Below are 25855 nucleotides of genomic sequence, written 5' to 3'. Positions count from 1 at the left end.
TCTCCACCACTCTGCCATTACTCTAGACTACCATTTTTCTCATCTGGAGGACGGCAACAGCTTTAGTTCATTGCCCTACTTCCTGCTCTTCTAATCTAGTCTCCATACTGAAAACTTAGTGATCTTTCTTATATGTGTAAACCCTTTAGTGACTTCCCATTGCCCTCCAAATAAAGTCAAAATGTTTCAGCATAGTTCTGGTCCTTGATCACTATTAATCATACTCATTTCCCATGTTCACCAACCCCCATTCTATGTTCCAGTTACACTGACATTTTTCAATTACAAGAAATGACCATGTTCTTGCTTTTCTGAAGACATTTTTACATACTACTGCCCCTGCCCAGGGCATTCATCCCACTTGTCACTTGACTTCTCTCTCTCCTGTCTCAGGGATCACTTTCTGACCCTACACGACCAGGTTAAGCTGACTCTGTGATTGACTGTCAATTGCATTGTGCACTTTCTCTGTTGTAGCATTTTTCACACTATTTTAACATTTCCTGATTTATTCATGTCTTCCCCTATCTTTGAACTCTTCATTTTAGGAGAGGGATTGAGTCTAATTCGTAGTCGTATTCACTTTCTGGCACTTGGTAGATGTGAAGAAGATACTCGTTGAATGAACGAACGAATGAATGAATGAATAGAAATATATAGTGTGTTTGCAAGACAGAGGCAAATGCATGAATACCTTTGCTCAAATTCATCACCACTTTGATAAAATCTTTCAAAATTTAGGCCACAGTGATATGAAGTGATCCCAGGAGCTGCTGTCGGCCATGAAAATGAATGTATTAAGCAAATTTTATAGACAGTCACAGACAATAAGGTCTGTTTCCTCCCCATTTATCGCTTTCTTGTGATTTCATTTCTCAGCAGAAAGACCATTTCACAGCATTTTTAAAAATTAGAAAAGCAAGCCCACTTATTCCAAGACAGAAATACATAATTTCTTCAAATTGCCCCCAAATTCCCACCATGTAAAATGTTTTTCTTGAACATGATGAAAAAGATCAATCTCAGAGTTAGAAAAAAGTATTTCCATCTGTTGTCCATCTGTTACTCTCTTCCAAAGAAAATGTGTGACATGGATGGGAAATTATGAGCTAATACTAGAAGATATTGTCCTCTTTGATGTGGAAATTGAACTCGTTTTTATAAGCTAACTAGACTTACATGCTTGGACAGTTAGCTTCCCTGTTGATGAGCTCATTGCTGAAAAACAAAATAGAATATAGAATGATAATGTGACATTCTCTTAGTTGTTCTTTCAGAGGATATTGACTGTATATAGATTCCAGACAGTTGAGCATATAATCAGTAGAATGGCAACCCAATAAACAAGATACGTATACAGTTTTTATAGAGATTCCTAGGCAACCTCTAATTAGGTGGATAAATGCCCAAGCAGTAGGTGATTAAGGCACAAATAGTGGATGATTAAAACCCACAAATAGTTTGAACTAATACAGAACAGTGGTTTCCTAACGGTGCAGGATGTAGCCTCTTTGGATTTCACCTCAGGAGATAGAGAAAATGGGGAAAGCGGGAGCAAGTAGATGGGGTCTCCAAGTCAAACCCAGCCTCAGTCAGAGCAGCTCTGCTTTTATTTCCTTTATTTAAGAATTCACATAGGCCTTTCTTTAGTCAAAGGGTTTAGGAATGCAAAAATCTTTGAAACCACCCACATAAACTATATTTAAAATACTTCTAAAACACAGTTACTTAATTATCAAAATGATTTTTTCTGAAGAATAAACTATTATGTATTCTTATCCAACATCTGCTGAATATTGCTAAAGATCAATTATTGGACAGGATCTAAAATTAAATTCTCTCAATTTCCAACAGAGTTAGGAATCTGACAAAGGACACATGAACATTTCGATTTAAATTGGTGGAAGATTTTTTGAAAACTGTGAGGATTTTCAAAATAAAAAGGCTTACTGAGCAGAATGAGGATAAACTGTTTTACTTATTTCAACCAGTGCCATGTTTCTCAGACTCATACTCTCTGCCTCTAACTTTACATTGTGCAAAATAAGAATGTTTCTCTCTACTCACCTTCTATAAATCCTACTTGGCAAACTAGTGATGATGAATTCTGTGAAGTGGGAATTCTGAAAATATTAAATTCAAGAATAGCCTTACATGCATGCCCAAGTCATTATATGGTGAAGAATCAATTGCTCAGGACAGATTCTCAGTATTTACTCTATGGAAGAACTCAATTTTCTGTCAAATGTTGTTTTCAAGTAGGTAACTTTCTTGTTTCCTTTTTAAAAAAACGAATTTAATACGCTCCATATTAGTTAGTAATGAATTAAAGTGGAAAATAGCATAACGTTAGAATTCTTCCTTAAAACTTTATCTTAGTTTGAGCAAGATGCAAATTGCCCCTTCCCAGGAAGGATACCAGGCTGCTTGAAATGGTTGAGTGTAACTGGAGGATTGAATTCTTAGGGAGAATGATTATACTTAGAGTTAAAATACCCCCATGCAAGTAACTAGCTGTTGACATCTAATTTTTACCAAATAATTTTACTTTTCGTGTGTAGGAGTGAAATAAACATTAACACGTTAGTCATGAAAATGACCCTCCAATATACCTCTGAGTTGAGAGTGATCGAGTTAGTATTCCGGGGAATACTACATGCTACAGGTAACATAAGGGGAACTGGAGCACACGTGAACCAAATGTGGGCAGTGAGCTGATCTTTCACAACCATGGTATTTGCAATGCAAAGAAGCTGATTTTAGCTTTGCTTTGACAATGTTGCATCCCGTGAAGGATCCATACCACACAGTTTTTGTTTTTCAAGAGAAACCCCAGAAAACAAAACAAAACAAACAAAACAAAACCAACCCATAGATTCTTGACAAATAACAGATAATCTTGGGCTGCTGGGTTATTTCTAGACTTGGTCTAGAATTTCGACAGTTTTCCACTCATTGGAAGCCGCCCAGATTGAGTGTTTCTGGAGAGCTGTGATTTTTCCTGTTAAGAATTGCCATGAGGATTCTGACAAGCTTTTCACTAAATGGGTTTTCCTAAGTGTTAGTAAACACTGCTCTTTTTACAGTTGGAAATTTGGAAACTTTCAAGGTTCCAGCTTTTTCTACTACCAATCACTTGCATTATGCTTTCAGGTTTCCAAAGCACGTGTAAAACTTACTAGCTTTCTAAGTGGTAATGGCCTATATATGTTACACATTTTCTATTTTCTTGTATATCCTCATGTTATTTCTATGATTACAGAAAGAACCATTGCAATTTTATGGATGAGAGAATGGAGGTAAAGTCATGGGCCAATTACTTGGGTGGTCTTGCAGTGACTCCCTGGGGTTAGAATCCAGTAACTTTCAAATCAGTTTCTCCATCAGTACACCCTGCCTTTTAAGCTACTAGTCATTAAAATAAGCTGTAGCACACAAACTGAGCCTGTAAAAAACAAAAAGGCCAGGCAACTGTAACCATTTTGTGCTTCATTGCTGGTTTCAGATAGCTCAGGCTTTCAAATTTCTGGCAAATTAACTGGTTGTTGGAAATCACATGCAACGCATCACATAATTTATCAGAATTGCCACTATTTCACAACCTTGATTCATTTGTCTCCCCACCTAACAAGGTGGATTAAGCCCTTGACAGGTTCTTCCCTCCTGGGTTGGGAGAGGTCCCCACCTTCATTCCCGGAGTAGCTGACTCTTCACCAGCAAACTCCTGCCCATCCCATTCCCTCAGATTTTCACTTCCTGATCAGGTTTCCTCTTGGAGTCAGCCAGACCCTTACAAGGGTAGGGCATCCTGTTTCACCTCTGATATTAATCACTTACTCTGAGACTAAGTCTGGTGTCCATTGGAATTTGCGGGAGAAATCTGCACTTGGGTGCCAGAAGGAGGTGTTGCGGAAGTAGCTTAATGCACAAGGGTAAACAGGTTTCTGTCTGGCTGGACGCCCGCCGCAGAGCCTTTAGTATGCTAATGTAAGAGATGAGTATCATACACAGAACTCCTGAGATGTGTTTGAGCACAGAACACTGTTTTATGTAGGGCCTCTCAAGAAATTAGAGAGCTAGATCTGAATCTTACATCCTTTTATTTATTAGCGTCCTTAATTTTTGTCTCTCTTTTATATTGAGAGAGGTAAATTTGCCTACTTCCTAAGAATATAGAAACTAGATGCTGCATGCGAAGGGTGTAGAAAAGGGCCTTGATAAAGACTGGTTTGCCTTTTTAGAGCAATGATAATGGCATAGTGGTTCCAGTGGTTTTTTTCTAGCTCAGTGATTTTTAAAACATCACTTATAAGGTGGCTTTAGTGGCTCCAAAGTTGGTTTATCATTTTCCCAAATGCCCACAGGAGAAAAAGTTAAGAGAAACTTCAAAATTTCACTATATACAGAAACCATCCATATTTTTAAAAGGCAACAAATGAGTTTATGTTTTAGGAAGGTCCCACCCTGAAAAACAGCTGTTGCTAAATGCTTGGTATTTTCACTAGTTAGTCATAGAGGCAGTGGTTGGGTCAGGTTAATTCTCTGTTAGTGGTAAGGTTTGCCTTTATTTAAGGATGAGTGCCAGTCAGTACCTACAGGAAAAACCACTTGACCACTAACTTCAGACATGCTTTCATCAGAGAAACATAAAACCTCGAAATACCATTTTTTAACTTGAAAATTTCTTCCCATCTAAATTCTAGCTGTTATTTGGATTGGAAGTAACGGCAAATAAGTTTAAGATTAGACATAAAATGGACATAATAGAACACTTCACATCTGATAGAAAGCTGTACCTACTTACCATTAACTTGAACTGAAGAGGCATTTATGGGTAAGGCTCTTGTGTTCCTTATCTTCTGATTTAAGATGCTTAGGATTTTCTTCTTTACTAAGGCCCTTTGCTCAGTAGAGGGGAACTGGAACACCATAATGATATCTGCTTTCACACCATCTTCTTCTGGACTGCAAACATACAAAAGAAAGGAGTTTATTCAAAGAATACATCGGGTCTTATACTCTTCCTGGATTTAATGCTCCTGAATTATGCCTTAATTGCTAAAAGTGTTGAGGACTAGTCTTCTTATGTTACATTCGTCTACTTGCTGTCTGACCCAAGATCATTTCTTATGTTCCCTTCCATCATGTTTTGAATAAATTTTCCCCATTAATTTGAAGTCTTGTTATAGCAGTTGGGTAAGACTCAGATATCAAAAAAATTTCATCAAAATCGTAAAGTCTGAGGATGGGAAGAAACTTTAGTGGTCTCTTTGGCCAATCACTCATGTATCTGATACCTACATCACCTCTAAGCCTCCATGGTCCTCTAACCGCAGTGCGGTAATTAAAATGATGGGAAATTTACTTCCCTCCAGAGGCTGTTTCTCTTTGGTCAGCTCTGACTTTAAGAGAATTCTTCATTTCGAGTTGAAATATGTCTCCTTATATCTTCCATCAAATTAGGCTTAGGTCTACCAGTTGGGACATATATAAAACATCAATTTCCTCTCCCACATAAAATATTTGAAGACAGTGACATTCTTGGTTCCTGAGTCTTCTCCAAATTAAATATGCCCAGTTCCTTGAACTTTTTTTCATATAAACAAGTTCAAGTCCTTTTACCTGTAGTATTCAGTTTTTCCTCTTAAATAGGAAAACCAAACAATTAAAGACCTTTAAAAAAATTGAAATCTATATACTGATTTGCCATGTCTCTTATTTTTACACTTCAGAAGACACAAGCTCTGAAAAGCACTACAGCCTAATTCTCCTGAATCCTTTAACTAAAAACAGGAAATCATATTGATTCTGAGGCATTTTATATATCATGGTTCATTTAGGCTCTAGAATGTGAAGATACAAAGAATCAGAATTTTATGTCAAATTGGCAAATGTATGACCAAGTAATTTTCCCTCCTGAAACAGAAGGAAAACATTGTTTATCAGGTGGAATTTCTCTAGACCCACACAAAAACTTACATAGTCATAATGACTCTAAATTCAAAGGAGTTCACAAGACTATAATAATGTTTCTAGAATGTTATGGCAAATCAGAATTTGAAAAGAAAGGATATAAAATCCAGAGAATTTCAGCAAATATGTGTTTTTTATCTCCTAAACATTGTAGAATTATACAATTTATATTATAAAAACCTTCCGGAGGTCATTAGCTATTTAGTAAATGTGTAGGGAACCTGGAGTAAGTCTTTCAATAAGGCATTAGTCTGTTGATGAGAAAGGTTATTATTATTTCCTTCATATAAATCTGTCTGAATATATTCATTTTTTTTAAAGAGGATGAGTCCTACAGGCCCATACATTTGCACCTATTATGTATTTATGTTCTGCTACGTGCTTTCCAAATAACACAGTTGAAACCTCTGAGCAATTTCTGTAATTCGTATGAGCCTTCCCCCTCTACCACAACAAACAGAAAATTTGTTAAAACAGGAATATCTTTTTGTTTGGGTATGCCTCCTGGGACTTCATTACAGGTAAAACTTACAATCCCATTCTGTAGTCAACTTTGCCTTCTTATTTTCAAACTGATACGTCTGTCAAGACAACTTGGTGGGTTTTCCCAAGGCCACAGGTTCTGGTAGTCCTGGGCCTTACAACCCATTGATGGGGTTTGAATCTTTGTTCTGTCCCTTGGGGAACTTTGAATGTATCACTTAACTTCCATGCGCCTTAGTTTTTGCATTTAGAAAATGGGTCAACTCTACATTTCCAGACTGCTGTAGAAATACTATTCATGAGAAATCTTAGGCAAGAGCCAAGCTCAGGAGGCAGCAACATACGAGAGTTCCCATCTCCTTTGCCCTATGTCCCTCCATGCCGGGAGTCCACCTTTGCCCAAACATACATACGTCATTCTGACTACTTGGTTCTTGATATAATGCTTGTTCAAGGCTGAATCTATAAATATCTCATCCACCTGTTATTACAATAAGAGAAAAACTCTGTGTTAATAAGATATTTTATAATAAGAATATCCTTTTGATTAAATGCTAAAGCAATAGAAGTTTTAACATGAGTAATATTTAAACCAATGGTTCTCGACTCTTACAGAGAAACAATCAGTGGCATATTTTTTTTAAAAATTATTATTATAGATACTGGAGCCCCTCAAAGTTTTGGTTATAATTGATTAGGAGGGAACCTAAGCATTCATATTTTTAAAAACCTCCCCAGGTGATTCTAATGTGCTTACACAGTATTTGAAGTATCTTCCTAAAATTCTACAGAAGGTTAAGCCAAAAGACACAGAGCCAAGATGTGACATGGAGGGAGGCTTTGAGAGATGGTGGAGAGAACCTTGGTTGAGTACTGGAACTTACTAAGCCAATCTAAGCCTCAGTTTCCTAACCTATAAAACAAAGATATTGATATGCTATTCATAGGGTATAAAGATTAAACACACATAAGATAATGGGTGTGTGTTCTGAACTGCAGGTTGTTCCCGACCCCCCATCCCCGCATTGCAGGTCTCAGATTTCTCTGCAGGTATTTGGCTGTAAGTAGAGAGACCAGGCATTAGGGATTTGGGAGAGAGCCAATGATTTTTAAATTGTTGTTGATTGTGGGCCCTAGGGTAAATCAGAAAGGAAGAAAGAGTAAGATGGTGTTGCAGATTTAGATCAAAGTTGTATTACTCAGTTTATATCACCAATGAAGGATAAGATAAGTTACTGATTTTGGTTCATTTGCACAGAATTTTAATTGCCTGATCAAGCATCATGTGGCTGTGGCTTATCACACCTGGATTTTTGGCTTGCAGTATCTCCTAGTGACCACTTGATGGCAGCAGTGTCATCTAAACTAAACGTTGAGCATTGCATTTCTCATTCGATAGTAGATGAACCAAGTGTGCAAAACCATGTCCTAAATCCTCAAGGAAGAGGCAAGAAGACCAACTCTCATTTTGAAAAATGCAAAAATATAAAAATAAATGGAAGGCTATGTCAGAGATCAAGGAACAAATCATGGCTTCCTTAGCACTACCAGACATTCACAAGTGCTTAATTAGGACACAAAATATTCCTGATCCCCTAAGCCTTACAATAACTGATATGGAATAAAAATTATTTTGATCTGTATTTTATTTGAAGAGGAAACTGACACTTGGAGACATTCTGTAAATTTCCCTGCCATCATGTGGATCATAAACTGGGACCTAAAATTTAGAGCTCTTCTGTTTTGCAGGTCCACCAATTATCGTTAATCACACAGCCTGCTTGTTAAATGTCATGTACATTTTACTTCAAGTTCTTTCATAGAACATGAAACAATAAGTTATAAAATAAACGGTTGACTCAAAGTATAAAACTTGCCAAGATATAAATTGGTCATATATTTGTAAACCTGAAGATCAAAGGCAGTATTTAAAATATAGAAAAATTGTTAGTATCTAAAATGTACGGTTATTTGTATTTACGTAAGAGGAGCTCAAATGTGCTGAGGAGGTGTGGGGTTTATAAGCTAGAAATGGAACTGTTTTGGAAGGTGCGTTTTTGCTGGAATGACATTGTCGTAATGATTTCTCTTTTTGTTATACACAGCTACTCTTCTTACTCAGTATCTGGGGGAAATCCAAAAGGAAAGAAAAGCCAAAAAAACCACAAAAAAACCCCCAAAAGCTAACCCCAAAACCAAGCCAACCCAACAGGAAGAAAATTGACAAATATTAAAGGGAAGAAAAGTAAATAGCAGTTGAGTAGTTATAGAAGCTCGGTTCGTCATCATCCTCACTATCCACCCACACTTGTTCCCTTGGCTGTCTGTAACTTGTTGGTTAAGGTATTAGATTAAGTTTTTGACTTTAGGTGACATCATTCTAAAGTCACATGGCTGCTAAGACCAGCTACACCCAGCCTCAGTCCTGTCTTTGGTTCAGTTGTCTGGGAAGATAGAAGCTGAAAGAATATCGAAAGAAGACTCTAGGAATAAGTGACTTCAGTAAGCATAGAAATAAAGGTTTCTTTCTAATACAAATTCCAGGACCCTGCCCCTGTAAACCTCTTTGATTAGCCTGGGATGAGGCCCAGGATCTTCCTTCAGGTGTTCCCAGGAGCCTGAGGAAAACACTGAGAAATGCTGCAGCACAGGGACTGGCTAAAAGGGTTTCTACAATAAAGGAATTTTCAACAGGGGGAAATCAGAGAAAATGGGAACATAAACTCTGTTGCTGAATGGATTTTATGTGTGAACTAGCTTTCTAGAGACCCTAAAATAATGATTGATCATTAATCATGATTAATCTTTCCTAGAAGATGAAGGCTTACCTCCTAAGAAACATTCTGCTGATACTTTGGCATTCTAAATTTGTAGAAGGTTTGAAAAACACTTTTCTTTTTTAACCGTGCCAGTTTGTTATAAATGTATTATACACAAGCTAATAGAGAGAGTGGTTTATAAATCTAGCCCACCTCCCATTCTGGGGCATTTGCAGAGTTTGCTAGTTGTAATTAGTCACTTAACATTAAACACGGACCCCGCCCTTTTCAGGGTAGTACCTCTTTATGTTTGATGATTTTGAAATGCTGGAAGTTGCACTGAGATTAAGTTCTAAAAGGGCAATTGAAGGTTAGTTGAGTGTTTAATAAAAGAGTTAGGGAGAGGCTGTTAACTCCAACAAACAGACGCGCCCAACCATTCAGCTCTCCTTCCTGAACCAAGTCCGTTGACACATGTTGCCCGCCTGTCACTGTCAGATGCTTCCCAACTTGGCTTCTCTCTCAGCCGTCTCAGTATTTACGTAGGAGATGTTTTAGGGCCGAGACTGCAAACTTCAGATAGATAAGCCACCAAAGATCGGCCAATGGACTATAAAAACGGTTTCATCCAGTGTCACACCAGGTGAGCCCCCGAGAATTAAAGGACCCACAAACGTGCCATGAAGAAGACTTCAGATCCTGTTGCTTTCTCCTAATTATAGTAAGAGTAGCACACAAAGAACAGTGTAAGAGATGCTTTAAAAAACACGTTTAGTCTTAAATAAGACTTAATTGAAATTGCCTTGCTTCAAGGGCTGAACTCAAAATAGAGAATAAAGCACAATTCATTTTTGCCTCTGGTCACAGAGTCAGATATTCAAGGGCCTCACCTTCTGTTGCCCATCTTCCATCCCATCCAGCCTTCAACACCACCTGTACCTGTCAGGCTTGGCCCGTATTTCCTGTGTACTTGCCCTTTGCAGGCTATTCCTTGAATCTGTAAGCACCCTCCCCCATTCTACTGGCTCTGCTTTTCTGAATCACAATTCTCCTTCAAGGTCTATTTCAGATAATACTTTCTTTGTGGTTATTCCTTGAACCTCAGAGTAATCCTTCCTCTTTTTGTCCTAATTTTTCTTATCCCTCTTATACCTTCTACTCCCTTCTTAATACAATTAATTATGCATATATTACCTCCTTTACTATACTGCACACCCTTTAGGGATAAGTATTGATTTTTTCATGCTCTACAGTACGTAGGAATACAGCATTTCTTTGTTGAATGAATGAATGAAAGAAAGCGAGAATTATCAGAAAGTCTTGCATTTACCAGGAAAGTTGCGAGGATTTTTAACGAGCCTTTCATCACATTAGACCAGTGCTCCTTGAGAAGAAAACAAATTGACTATGGATTATTGATGGGAATTCTTTCTCCTTTTGGATATTTTCAGGTAATTTGATAGCTTGTGGAAAGCTCCTCCATGGTAAGACCACAATAGTTATAATAGTAGGACTAGTCATCATAGTTGTGTATCACCTGTGCACCAAGCACTGACTCCACTGGGTATTTGTGAGCCCATTTGCTTTTCTCATCAACCCTCTGAGGTGAATCCTATTATTATCTGCCTTATATAGATGAGGAAGTGACTTGCCCAAGGTGACAAAGCGTGAGCCGGCTGACCTTGGGATGAGCACACACGTGGGTTTTTACTAAAAGCTCCTATCCACTGATGTGTAGTAGGTAGCATGTAAGGGGTCAAGAAACTCTTTTACCCCTCTCCAAAGGCAGTCTGTTTTCTTTACCCTCTAAAAATGAGAGCTATAATCTTGATAGTTCTTACTGCAATTTTTAAAGTTGTATCTATTTAAAACTCTAGACTTTTGGCAAAACCCAAGAATCAAAAACTCAGATATGAATAATTTTTCTAAACCTACATAGAGCATGGCCAACCCAAACAGTGATGGTGTTTAGGGGATTCTGAAGCCTGGTGGCCTTCTGGGTATTAAGTCACTTTGTGTTTACAAAAGTCCTTTAAAAAAGAAAAAAACTGCCACAGCTTTGAACCCAGCGCTATATCTATTAGAGATGGCAGTTGGATCCAGTGTCATATGGGATCTGTGGGTGTGTGGGTGGAGTGCCATGGAAGTGTGACTTTCTGATTACTCTAAACCAGAGGTAATGATATCAACAAATGGGTTGTGACATTATGTGATATTATCAAAGTTATTTCTTTGCAATGCCTTCCTCAGTGTTTCCTTGTAGGATGTCAGAAAGAAACAAATGGACATCTGTAACTGTCTAATCCACACATAGCAAGTAGCAATATATTGGATAACCTTATCCCAAATTGGTTTATAATCCTGGGATTGAGAGGCAAAGTAAATTCAATAAATTAAAATGTTAGCAATTAAGGGTGATAAAGGATAAATTATCAACTTTCAGTATAACACAAAGGCTTAGATCTCTGAATTACCATTTTAGAAGAGGAAAATATATAATTTGTGTCTTTCTAAAGTTGTACTAAAGATACTTAAACCAGAATGCCCGAGTCAAGGGGAGGTCATGTTTTAGAAGGTTCCTGGGTTCTCCAGGTGTGTTGTCCTTGAAATCTCTAAATTATTCAGTGAGAAGGAGAAAGAGAGAGAGGCTATGAATCATTACTCTTAGAATGTCTTATACTTCCTGAATGATGAACAATAATCTAAATAGATTATCCAGTAAAGACTCTGCTATAGTCACAACTTTATCAGGAAGTTTAGAGATGGTTCATATCGCTCCCTTTCTCAAAAACACTTCTCTCAGAAAATGCCCATCCACATTTTCCTTCCATAGATTGTTTATGCTAAACATATATATGCAGATATTTTCATCAACCTCCTTCCTCTATTATAGTTGTTTGTTTCTGTTGTCTTCCTCCTAAAAAACTGATATAGACAAGAGACCATAAGCCAAAACTGGTAACAAGAAACAAAGTCATTATATAATGATAAAGGAGTCAATTCATCAAGAAGATATAACCATCATAAACATTGTACCTAACATTAGAGTACCTAAATAAATCAAGCAAATATAAACAGATATGAAGAGAGAAATACACTATACAATAATAGTAGAGGACTTCAGTATCCCATTTTTAACGTGGATCCATCATCCAGACAGAAAGTCAACAAGGAAACATTGGACTTGACCATACTTTAGACCAAGACTAGACTAACCAGACATATATAGAACATTCCACCCAACAGTAAGAGAATACACATTCTTCTCAAGCACACACATTCTTTAGGACAGATCATTGCAAGTCACAAAACAAGTCTTAGCAAATATTTAAGACTGAAATCATACTATGTTTTGTGACTACAATGGTATGAAACTAGAAGTTAGTAACTGGAGGAAAGCTAAAAAAAATCACAAATACTTGGAAATTAAGCAACACGCTTCTGAAAAACCAATGGGTCAGAGGAGAAACTGAAAGAAAAACAAAAAAAAATTTCTTGAAACAAATGAAAATGGAAACATGTACCAAAACTATGGTATGGATACTGCAAAAGCAGTTCTAAGATAGAATTTCATAGTGATAAATGCCTACATTAAGAAAACAGAAAGATCTTAAACAAACAACCTAACTTCACATCTCAAGGAATTAGAAAAAAAGAAAAACTATTGTGCACCTGAAACTAATATAACACTATGTTAACTATACTGGAATTAAAATTTTAAAAAAGAAGTAGAAGAAAAAAATGAAGGCCAGAGTTCACAGAAGGAAGGAAAAAACAAAGACCATAGCAGAAATAAACGCAATAGAGACTAAAAGACAACAGAAAAGATCAACAAAACTAAGAGCTGGTTTTATGAAAAGGTAAACAAAATGGACAAATCTTTATCTAGACTAAGAAAAAAAAGAGAGAAGACTCAAAATCAGAAAATGAAAGAAGAAATATTATAACTGATATTACAGAAATACAAAGGATCATAAGAGACTACTGTGAAAAATTATATACTAACAAATTGGATAACCTAGAATAAATGGATAAAGTCCTGGAAACATACAACCTACCAAGATTAAATCATGAAGAAATAGAAAATCTGAACAGATCAATAAGAAGTAAGGAGGTTAAATCAGTCATCAAAACCTCCCAATACAGAAAAACCCAGAACCAGATGGTTTGACTAGTGAATTCTACCAAGCATTTAAAGAAAAATTAACATTAATTCTTCTCAAACTCTTCCAAAAAAATGAAGAAGAAAGAAGACTCCCAGATTCATTTTACAAGGCAAGCATTATCTTGATACCAAAGCCAAATAAAGACACTACAGACTAAAATCCCTGATGAACAGAGATCCAAATATTCTTAACAAAATTAGCAAATCGAGTTCAACAATATATTGAAAAGATCATACATTATAATCAAGCAATATTTATTCCTGAGGTACAAGGATGTTTCAATATACAAAATCAATAAATGTGATACACACAGCAATAGAATGAAAGATTAAAAATCATATTATTATCTCAATAGATGCAGAAAGATCATTTGACAAATACAGCATCCTTTCATGATAAAAATGCTCAACAAATTGTAAATGGAAAGAACATACCTCAACATAATGAAGGCCACCTATGGCAAGCCCACAGCTTATATAATGTTTCACAGGGAAGGGTTGAAATCTTCCTCTCTAAGATCAGGAACAAGACACCTAGGGTGCCCACTTTCACCACCTATTCAATGTGGTACTGCAATTCTAGCCAGAGCAATCAAGCAGGAAAAAGAAATAAAAGGCATCCAAATCAGAAGAGAATAAGTTGTCTTTATTTGCAAAGAATAAATTTAACCAAGGAAGTGAAAGATCTCTGCACTGAAAACTGTAACACTTTGATGAAGGAAATCAAAGAAGACAAAAATAAATGAAAGATATCCTATGTTCATTCATGTATTGGAAGAGTTAATATTGTTAAAATGTACATAATGTCCAAAGCATCTATAGATCAATGCAATCTCTATCAAAATTCTAGTGGCATTTTTCACAGAAATTGAAAAAAAATCCTAAAACTTGTATGGAACTATAAAAGACCCTGCATAGCTAAACAATCTTGAGAAAGAAAAACAAAGCCAGAGACATCACACTTCCTGATTTCAAACTCTAATATAAAGCTATAGTAATCAAAACAGCAGGGTACTGACATAAAAACAGACACACAGACCAATGGAAAAGAATCAACAGCCCAGAAATAAACCCTCACATTTATGATCAGCTAATATTTAACAAGGCAGCCAAGAATACTCAATGGGGGAAACAATAATCTCTTCAGTATATAGTGTTGGAAACCTGGATAACCACATACAGAAGAATGAAATAGGGCCCCTATACACTATCTCAAAAATAATTCAAAATGGATTAAAGACTTAAACATAAGACCTGAAACCATAAACCTTCTAGAAGAAAACATAGGGAAAAAGCTTCTTGACATTGGTTGTGGCAACAGTTATTTGAATATGACACCAAAAGCACAAGCAACAAGAGTAAAAATTAATATGTGGGATTCTATCAAACTAAAAAGCTCCTGCAGGTCAAAGGAAGTCACCAACAAAATGAAAAGGAAACCTATGGAATGGGAGAAAGTATTTGCAAATCATATATCTGAAAAAGGGTTAATATCCAAAATATATGAAGAACCTATACAACTCAACAGCAAAAAAAAAAAAAAAAGTCTGATTAAAAAATGGGTGGAAGATCTGAATAGACATTTCTCCACAAAAGGTGTACCAAATCATCAGCAGGTACATGAATAGGGGTTCAGTATCACTAATCATCAAGGAAATGCAAATCAAAACCCAATGAGATGTCATCTCACACCTTTTAGAATGGCTATCATCAAAAAAACAAGAGATAACAAGTGTCAGAGGGGATGTAATCCCTTGTGCACTCTTCTGAAGAATGTAAACTCGTGCATGCACTATGGAAAACAGTATGGAAGTTTCTCCAAAAATTAAAACTAGAACTACTTTATGATCTAGCAATCCCACTTCTTGGTATATATACAAAGGAAATGAAGAGGATACAAAAGAGAGACCTGCACTCCCATGTTCCTTGTGGTATTATTCACAATTGTTAAGATGTGGAAACAACCAAAGTGTCTGTCAATGGATAAATGGATAAAGGTGTGTGTGTGTGTGTGTGTGTACACACACGCACACAGACACACAGGAATATTATTCAGGCACAAGAAAGGAAATGCTGCTATTTGGGACAACATGGATAGGACTTAAGCACATTATGCTAAGTGAAATAAGTCAGACAAAGACAAATACTGTATGGCATCACTTATATGTGGAATCTAAAACCTGAATTTACAGAAACAGAGTAGGAAGTTGGTTACCAAGGCTGGGGGTGGGGGTGGGGGCATGGGAGAAGCAGGGAGATGTTGATGAAAGGGTACAAACTTCCAATTAGAAGATGAATAAATCCTAGGGATCTAATGTACAACATGGGGATTATACACTTGAATGTGTTATACACTTGAATGTTGCTAAGAGAGTAAGATCTGAAATGTTCTCACCACAAAAAAAAAAAAGGGTAATTATGTGACATGATGGAGGTGTTACAGGGATAATCATTTTGTGGTATATCAAATCAACATGTTTTGTACCATAAACTGACCCAATGTTATCTGTAAATTTTATCTCAATAAAGCTGAACACAAAGCTGATACTGGAAAGTGCGGGAGGAGGACATATTTATATAATAAATAAACCCAATGTGTTGCTTAAGTAAAAGTTACCTAGCACAGCATATGTAATTTATAACTAACTAAATTTAAATTAAAAAATAGGAAAATAATAAATTTAAATATTAAATGGGAGAAAAATTGATGTAGACCTGAGCTTCCTATCTTAGCTGAGTTCCTTCCTGACAAGTAGAGCAGTTTAATGGAAAGAGCACGTTTCAAATGACCTCTATGGCTTCACATCTTCCCCTGTCATTTACTAGCTGTGGACCTTAACTTCAGAGGCTTAGTTCTCTTATCTGTAAAGTGTGGTCTCCTTTGCTGTGTTACATTGCAGATTACACATGAAATATACAACAATTATCTTTTTCTTCCAGGATTCAAATTAAACACATTGAAGTTAGAGGTGCAGTGATACACATCTTCCTCTTTCAGATATGCCTAATCTTTAATTACAAAATAAATGTAAGTCTGTGTTCTCATGTAAGGACTCAGCCATACTCTACATCCAATCTTTCTAACCTCTGAACATGAAGTTTCTTAATAATGTCTGCATAGTTTTTTCTCAAATCTTCCAAATCCAATTTCCTGTCTCTAGGCTTGGGCCGCAGCCCTACACCAACCGTGGAACATCTTTTACTTCTGTTACCTTATGCCATTCCAAAATTTAAGACTAATACCTTTGCTAAGTTTAAGTTTACCTTGACTCAGTTGACTTTTCTTGGTAGAAGCACTTCCTGCCTCAGTGTTGATCAGAGCCAAATCTCTCACTTTTGTCTTCTAATTCCTTGAGAGAGTGCTTCTAATTTGTTATATCCTTACATCTCTTTCTGTTTATGAGTTCCAGTTATAGATGCATAGTATCAAGGATATTTTGAGAATCATTTTAGGCCCTTTTCTGGGGTCCCTGGGTGCTCCTTGGGCACAAGAACAGTGTTTTTTAGGGGAAGACAACCTTAAGAAAATTCCCAGCCGCTGCCATTGTTAATGCGGACGATGGTCACTGGTCCATGTTGACAGTGTAATTGAAAGAGACTAATGTACCAGGGATAATTACTTGATATCTGGAATATTGTGGGATTGTAGATGGGAAGTAAAATCACACAGATGATTCTTAGGGACGATGGAAGTTTATTAACAATATGTAGTCTCAAATTTTAACTATTATCATTTACTAGTATGATCTTTAGTAAATTAACTTTTCTGTACCTTGATTTCTCATCTGTAAAATTGTGATAGTAATTGCACTTATCTCATAAAGTTGTTTTTGAGGATTAACTAAAATAATACATATAGGGTGCTTAATGTACTGCTTGGCACCCAATACATGTTAGTTATTATTATGGTATTACAAGCTTATAGCTTTCACATTTGTAATGAACCTATAGTTTAAGAATATTTCCTGATATTGCTGAAATATGTTTCTTCAAATAAAGTACTACCTCAGCCAGTGACCCTACCCAAACTTATAATAATTAAAGAAAGTGACCTATCTATTTGGGAGTGTCATGAATTACTGGTGTCTGGTTACTGGAGTTCTTTTAGCGTATCCGAGCATAAACTCATTTTACTGTTGCACCCCCATTTGCATTCAAATCAGTAAATCCCCAATTATGAGGAAGAACAGGACCCGCAACCTGTCTTTCTTGGCTGTCTAGTTAGCACCCATATAGGGCAGAGCGAATAATCTGGTTTCATTCATTGGGATTTAGCAACAATAAACAGGAGTGGCTCAGAGTGAGGCATGAACACTTTGTGTAATTCTTCAGAAGGTAACTTGGTGGTGAGTGGAGGAAAGAGGATACCTATCTCATTTAAACAGGCTAAAGAATACAAAGTCTTTCTTGACCAAGGGAAACCTAGTTGAATTCCTTTTCTTTGAAGTTATTCTGCCCCTACGGTCCTCAACATATAATTTAGTCCTTATGTCATGCTGCTGAGTTTCATGTGTGTTATTCTCATCTTTCCAAAGAAATTGGAAGCGACTTGAGGAGATAGATCATGTTTCTTTTTCTGCAAGACTCAAGGGCTAAGAAATGTAAAGAGCTGAACAATCATACCAGATATTGGGAAGAAAGATTATTTAGCTAAATTGGGAAAACTAGCTCACTTATAAGCAGAATATAAGGGTCTCGACCTAACGTTACACACAAAGTGGACTTTAGATACATTAAGACCTTATATAAAAGGTAAAACTATAAACTTAATAGAAGAAAATATAAGAAAATATTTTTATGACTTAGAGAGAGAGAATGTCTTCTTTAAAAAAACTTTAAAAACATGAACATAAGGCAAAGAAAATTGATGAAGATAATTACTTCAAAATCATGGATTTCTATTTCATGAAGGACAGCATGGTTCAAATTAATAGAAAACAGAATGGATCATTTTAACTTCTACAACCAGTAAGCTGTTCATATCTAGAAAATATAAGGAACTCCTGGAAAATAACACTAATAAAACAAAATAACTCTAATAGAGAAAAAGGTAAAGGATAGGTACTGGCAGTTTATAAAAATGAAAACTCGGCTAACAAACATATTTAATAGTGCACAAACTCATTAGTAATCAGAAAAATGTAAATCGAATCACAAATAAGATATAATGGTTTGCCTATTAGGCTGGCAGAAATTAGCAAGCCAGATAATACCCAGTGCTGACAAAGATGTGGGGACATAGGAATTCTTAGGCACTGCTGATGGGAGCGTATACTAGCTCAGCCATTTTGAAGAGCAATCCAGCACTAATTAGTCAGACTAAGGGGATGCATACCCAATGACCCAGTAATTCTGCCTTCAGAAGAACTTGCACAGGTCCATAGGGGACAAGTAGGAGGCAGTTTAGTGCAGCATCTCTTGGGATGATGGGCAGGAGGTAAAATATGGCAGATACACACTATGAATCATTCTGTGGCAGCCAATAGCAATGAATTAGATATACATTTAGCAACATGGATAGAGCTTAAAAAACAGATCTGAGTAAAAAAGTATGAAACAAAAAGTGATGCCATGGACTGAATATTTGCCAACCCTTCCCCCTCATTCGTATGTTGAAATGCTAACCCTCAATGTAATGGTATTGGGAGGTGGGGGCCTTTGAGAGGTGATTAGGTCGTGAATGGGGTTGGTGCCCTTATAACAAGAAACCCAGAGAGCCCTTCAGATCTGCTCTCATCTAGAAATCTGCAACCTGAAAGAGGGTCCTCACCAGAACCTGACCATGCTGTTCCCTGATGTCAGACTTACAGCCTCCAGAACTCTGAGAAGTAAATTTCTGGTATTTATAAGCCACTCAGTGTCTGGTACTTTGGTATAGTTGCCCAAACTGACTAAGACAAGTGATTTATAACACAAAGAATAAATTAAAAGCATGTGCATACAAAACAACAAAATGCATTTTTACAAGAATGAACACGAACAAAATAATACATAAAAAAAGAATGATTGCAGGGGCGCCTGGGTGGCACAGCGGTTAAGCGTCTGCCTTTGGCTCAGGGCGTGATCCCGGCATTATGGGATCGAGCCCCACATCAGGCTCCTCCGCTATGAGCCTGCTTCTTCCTCTCCCATTCCCCCTGCTTGTGTTCCCTCTCTCACTGGCTGTCTCTATCTCTGTTGAATAAATAAATAAATAAAATCTTTAAAAAAAAGAAAAGAATGATTGCAGGGAGAGGTGAATGGCATGTATTATGAGAAAAATAATGCTGACCACAGAAGGGCCTTGCTAGTGCTCGTGATGTGTTACCATCTAACTCAGCCTTTGCACCTGAGGCTCCTTCGCTCCTAGTAATGCACGCTTTACTGAAACTTAAGAGTCCGCTTTCAAACAGTCTTGCTATTATAAATGCACCTCTGCATTTCTTCTCCTTTTAAAAGATCTATTCCTTTCCTGTCCATTTACTTCAGGAAAGACAGTGTCTCGGTTAGCCTAAAGAAACAACAATGTTGGCTATAAAATGTAAAGAAAACAGGTTTTTAAACTTTCTTGATTTATTTATAAACATTTCCCAAGTTCAAAGAATTTGTATATCAGAGACCGATTATTTTTTGTTGTTGTTTTTACGTTGAAGAAGTTATGTGGAATCCCTCAGGATTAGAGGAATAAAGGAAGTACTAGGGCATGTATCCAAGGGTTTTTTGGCATTCCTCAAGAAATGATTGCAAATGCTGTTTTCTAAGGTGCTGTAGATATAAAAGAATGGAAGAATATATTTCGGCCTCTAAACGTTAATTAATGGTTTGGGGGGACAAGACAGAAGATGGAATAAAAGTGCATGATTTAGTGAGGCTTGAAAATATAGGTTGTAAATTCCATGATATTATTGCAAATATGTTGCAATTGAGTGTGCATAGGGATAAAGATCAGATGGTGATATGAAAATACGAAAATTGATTTGAGAAAGAAAGGAAATGTTTTGAACTAAAGTAAATACTTCTACTACTAAACCAATACATCTGCCATTCCCACCCTTTTGAAATAACCGTACTGCCATGCTTCCTTGTCAAAGAAGTTAAACTGAACTCAGTTTTTGAGTGATGGTTCACACACATCCCGAGGAGAACTATTATATAACTGAGTTTACTTTTTCCTTTTTGAGGGCAGTCCTGTATTTTAGTTTTAACAAAATTATTAGTATTGCATTTGAATATTACACAATAGGTCTGGCTATTTTATCTTTATTAGCATGTTTGTGAGATAAAATGAATATTTGCGATTATCTTTCCTTCTCTCATATATTTTAAAAATATTTTAAAACTTAAAATGTGATCCTACGGGGGGGGGGTGTGATCCTATGGAAAAAGCATGTGGATTTACAAATAACCATTTCTGATATGGCTAAACATTACCATTTGGGTGATCTTATGGAGCAATGGGGGAAGCCATAGGCTGGGATACAGTTGGCCTCAGTTCTCTCACCTTTAGATGAGATGATTGAGTTAGAAAGAGTAGTTTATCAGAATCACTGTTTGTTAGAATGCAGATTCCTTTACTCTCTCATCCCTACCTACCCATCTCATTAGACACTGATTCTGTGAGTCTGGGGTGGGGCTTAGGAATCTTCAAGCTGATTTTGATGCAAGTGGTCTGAAAATCATCTTTTGAGAAATATTGAGGGAAATGATCCACAAATCCCTTCCATCTACATTATTTTACAACAGAAAGGATATCATCTGACTTACCAAATTCTCACTCATCTCCCGTAAGTCCTTAAGTCGGTACGTGCTGTTTTGTCCAGAATTACTATTGACTCGTAGAACTGAAATTTTAAAGGTGCCATGATAATACTCTATATTCTGGCCTGTGATACAAAGGGAAGGTAGGAAATTACGTGATATGGGCATAGCTTTCAGGATCTAAGGCACAAATGTAATGGGGCTAATATAAAGTCTTGAATTATTGCTGAGATTTTTAAAATTCAGGTTCATGATAATATTAATGAAAATAATGATTCATGTTTTATGTTAATAATAGGTGATACTTACTGAATGTCTACTATGTTGCTAAACATTGTTCTGGGCACTTTACATGTATTAATTCATTTGGTCCTCACTCTAGCTCTCTAAGATTGGTGTTACCTGCATATCATAGGTGAAGTAAGTGAGGCCGAGGTGTTAAGTAACTTGCTCCATGCTGTATAACTAGTAAGTGGCCTGAGTTTAAATCTAGACAGTTTGACTCTGGAACTGGATCAGTTAATTCCCATACTGTTCCTAGCTGAGGGACAATGAAATGTATACCACCTGATACTCTACTGGAAGTAGATGTAAATGAACATCCTTGTGAATTTTGATTTGTAATGGGAGAGCCAGGCACGGTAAGAAAGACAAGAAAAGGAAAGGAAAAAACTGTCAGAGGTGGGAAGTAAGAACACTGTGTAACTGGAGTGAATCAGTCAGATCTCCACTTGGCTACTGCCAAAAGTAAGAAAACAGAGAGCAGTGGAGATTCCTGGGAAATCTGGTAATCTTAGGAGTATGGCCTTGGTGGCGGGGGGCAGGGGTGAACAAGAAAGCTGCAAAGAGTTAAAGATAGAGAATGGAGCAACCACAGAACAGTATCTCTCCCTGGGAAGCCTGGCTCAGGGAAGATAAAATGGGTTTCCCAGTTATGGAGCTAGGAAAGAAAGAGGGATTTCAGGATGGTACATCTCCTACATGGGACATCTTGGACTGTAGTGCTTTTTTGGTCCCCCTGATATTTATCTGTACAATCCATATTGTTATCAAACCTTATAGTCATTATAAAGGGGTTTTTGTGCTGTCAAATTAACTGACCTAAGAATCTTTGGCCATTGGCATAAACTACAGGTGGGGTTGTCATGGGAGGCCCAGAACTGTGTTCTTAAAACCTTTAAAGCTCCTGATAGAGTCTTCATCACTCCCCACCAAATCTGAGGAAGATGACAATAGATGAGACCATTCAAGGAAGCAACCTGAGCTAGTTGCTTTATCATATACATCTGTGTGAATGACTCTGTGGAGACTGGCCAAAAAATGTCAATGGTTTGCAGTCTGTGCTGAGAAAGATGCAACTTAGAATTCTGAAATGCTGTATTTGTGTATTTATAAATATATCAATTTTATTTATTTATTTAGGCAATTGAAAAAAATACCTGAATATCATTTTGGAAAGAATAAAATTTTCTCTAAAAATAAGTAACAATATTCTGCCATAGCCATAGTTTACCAGTTATTTCAAAATTCATTATTTTTCATTGGACATGTGTTTTTCTTTTGCCTTTGAAATGTTGGTGGATAGAATGATGAGTAAATGAGCCAATTTTAATAACTAATTAATAACTAATTTGTCATAGTTTTTCACTTTGAGTGATTAGAGTTACTAAGTAAATTTCAGTTATTATTTTTGATCTTTTGTGTAAAAGCTCAAAAGAATACTAGATTGTGAGCTATAAGTAGACAGAAAACTGGTCTGCTTTACTTAATGCTTTATCTTGAGTCATCCAGAAAAGTACTTACATATAATAGGTAGTCAGTAATTATTTCTTAACAAAATGACTGAATAAATTTAAAAAATTCTAAATGTGGGCATTGCTGGTAAAAGTACAAAACTGGTTTTGGATGAAATTACATATACATAAATACAAATGAAGGTTTGCAGAAAAATGAAACCAAACTGGATGAAATCCATAATTTTTACCTACCAGAGACTAACAAGTGAGCCAGAACACCAATGGTCACTGACACCACTGTCAGTAATAACACAGTGAGAAGGGCGATCATCCATGGTTCCAAACCTCTGCTTCGGGTGCCAAATACCACTGTTCTGTGAAAAAGAAAACTCACCAGTTACTCTTACATGGTATCGGTTACAGGCTTTCTGGTTCTCTTTTGGATAAGATCAAGTTGCTTTGGTCTACAGCTCCCAGCAAGAAGACATTTGTTTTCAATTTTCATCAAGGTCATCTTGGTGTGAAGGGAGGTGTTAAAAAAATCAGGATCTGAGAATCCGTGATGTTGCTCCTGGTTTCTATTTCTGGAGGCACTGGCTCTCTGTGGTGGCCAGTCCTGACTTCTCTTAGCAGTGTGGTCCAAAGTAGCACACATGCTTGAAAAAGGACTGTTCCTTCTTCCTCCAACACTTCCCCCCCCCTCCTTTCTCTGTCTATCCTTTTAGAGTTTACAAAGTGATTTCAAATCTATTATCTCATTTACTTGTTAACTTTTAAGTCTTTATTATGAAGGATTTCAGATACACAGAAATTTAGGAAGAAATGTGTACATTGCGGGGGTGGGAAATTTAGAAGTCTTTTTAAAATTTTTTCATAGCTGGAAATATGACTTTCATGAAAATGGACAGAAATTTCTATAGCCTTCAGAGAAAGTACATAAGATTTAAAATTTCTAATTTTTGTGGGGGTGGTAGAGAACTTTTCATTAAAATGGAATTTTATGTTGAACATACAATTAGAAAACTAAGGGATATTTTACTCAACTAAAAATTGGGGGATACAAAGTGAACTCTTAGAACTTGAAATGGGAAGAAAACTAAAACTAATCCCTGATTATGATCTAATTAGCACTCTGCATTCCTTTAAAGAAAGGGCAAGTATAGATAATACTTATCCAGAGAAACACAACATATAATCTGTGTGAAATCCAATTTATCATGTTCGTTTCACCTTCATTAAATTTGGTTATTCATATTCATATTCATCCAATTTATCATGTTCATTTCACCTTCATTAAGTTTGGTTATTCATAGCATGATATTTCCAAAGACGTTGTCAATGAAAACACAATGATAATGTGAATAATTTTGTGACCTTGCTTTCTGCAGTCTTGCAGACTGAAAAATCCACACCTTGAGGAATCTATAGAGCAGTATGAACTGTTAATGATCTGAGTGAGGATATTCATTTCTTCAGTAACCAAGCTCTAAGCTGATGACTTTTATATATGTGAGTTCAATGATGGTTTGGGTCAGCAAAAGATATTATAGATCTCTTCCTCCACATGGTTTTTCCTTTTTCTAGAAAGACCTTCCCTGAAGGCAGCACCTTAGGCTCACTCCTCAGTCAACCACGTGTCTTTTATTATTTTATCTGTAAACTCTAAATATTTCCATTTTCAAGATTAGTCTTCTGCTTTCTTGTAGATAAATGTTATCATTGTACAAATGTAAATACATGTAATTATTATACAAATGCCAGTTTATAGACAGGTTATGTTCCCATAAATCTTCAGAAAGTCAGTTTCTTGAAGTTTAAAATATACTATCTGATTTATTTTTTCACTTTTAATTTTGTTTTTTTTATTTTTTATTTATTATGTTCAGTTAGTACCTCTTTAGTTTTTGATGCAATCTCCAACGATTCATTAGTTGCATATAATACCCCGTGCTCATCACATAACATGCCCTCCTTAATACCCTGATCACCCTGTAACCCCATCCCCCAAACCCCCCTCCCTTCTGTAACCTTCAGTTTGTTTCCTGGGGTCCAGGGTCTCTCATGGTTTGTCTCCATTGGTTAGCTTTCCAGGCCACCTACAAGACTTCTTAACTCCTAATGTAACTGAACAAAGGTGCTAAGTGCACTAAATTCCTAGAAGCCCTTTGGTGCAGAAAACTTTGCTCGTCTTTTCCTAGCATGGTGCTCATCCCTGGAGGAAAATTGTTCTAGAACCAAAGTGCCAAACTCTCCTTCTACCAGTGAAAAATTAAATTCCCTTTGAGCCACTGAAGTCAGACATTTGCTATAAAAAAGCAACCTTCTGTGGTGACCTAATATACTCTGATATGTGAATATCTGTCTGGGTACTCTGGGACTATCTTATTTTATTTTAATTCTGTTTTATTTTAATTCCAGTATAGTTAATATACAATGGCATATTAGTTTCAGCTGTACAATATAGTGATTCAGCACTTCTGCACATTACTCAGTGCTCATGATGTTAAGTGTATTCTTCTTAAACCCCTTCACCTATTGCACTCATCCCCCCACCCACATCCCCTCTGGTAACCACCAGTTTGTTATAGTTAAGAGTCTGTTTCTTGGTTAAGAGTCTATAGTTAAGAGTCTGTTTCTTGGTTTGACTCTCTCTCTCTCTTTCTTCCCCCTTTTTTGTTTTGTTTCTTAAATTCCACATATAAGTGAAATCATATGGTATTTGTCTTTCTCTGACTGACTTATTTTGCTTAGCATTATACTCTGTAGCTCCATCCATGTCATTGCTAAGGGCAAGCATTCATTCTTTTTTACGGCTGAGTAATATTCCATTACATATATACATACACATATACACATACCACCTCTTCTTTATCCATTCATCTGTGGATGGACACTTATCTTGCTTCCATAATTTGTCTATTATGAATAGTGTTGAAATAAACACGGGATGCTTGTATCCCTTTGAATTTAGTGTTTTTGTATTTTTTGGGTAAATAACCCAT

At 36.5% G+C, this 25855-nt stretch overlaps 1 protein-coding gene across 1 annotated transcript in view; it reads right to left on the bottom strand.

Annotated features, from left to right (window-relative positions):
* Window positions 1–24321, bottom strand: part of LOC103679191 (transmembrane serine protease 11A) — a 36610-nt gene extending 12289 nt beyond the window's left edge. Inside the window, exons 1-6 of the mRNA XM_040624904.1 lie at window positions 24266–24321; window positions 23106–23242; window positions 21124–21242; window positions 6870–6937; window positions 4805–4965; window positions 1180–1218 (exon numbers count right to left, since the gene is read on the bottom strand). Of these exons, the coding sequence (XP_040480838.1) occupies window positions 1180–1218; window positions 4805–4965; window positions 6870–6937; window positions 21124–21242; window positions 23106–23242; window positions 24266–24321 (580 nt within the window). The remainder of the gene's footprint in view (window positions 1–1179; window positions 1219–4804; window positions 4966–6869; window positions 6938–21123; window positions 21243–23105; window positions 23243–24265) is intronic.
* Between the last annotated feature and the right edge of the window lie 1534 nt (window positions 24322–25855).

This window comes from Ursus maritimus, unplaced genomic scaffold, assembly GCF_017311325.1.
Source record: "Ursus maritimus isolate PB19 unplaced genomic scaffold, ASM1731132v1 scaffold_8, whole genome shotgun sequence".
In the NCBI taxonomy this organism is placed as follows: Eukaryota; Metazoa; Chordata; class Mammalia; order Carnivora; family Ursidae; genus Ursus; species Ursus maritimus.
Note: the sequence above shows the minus strand (reverse complement) of the source record. Positions and strands in the feature narration are given on the sequence as shown.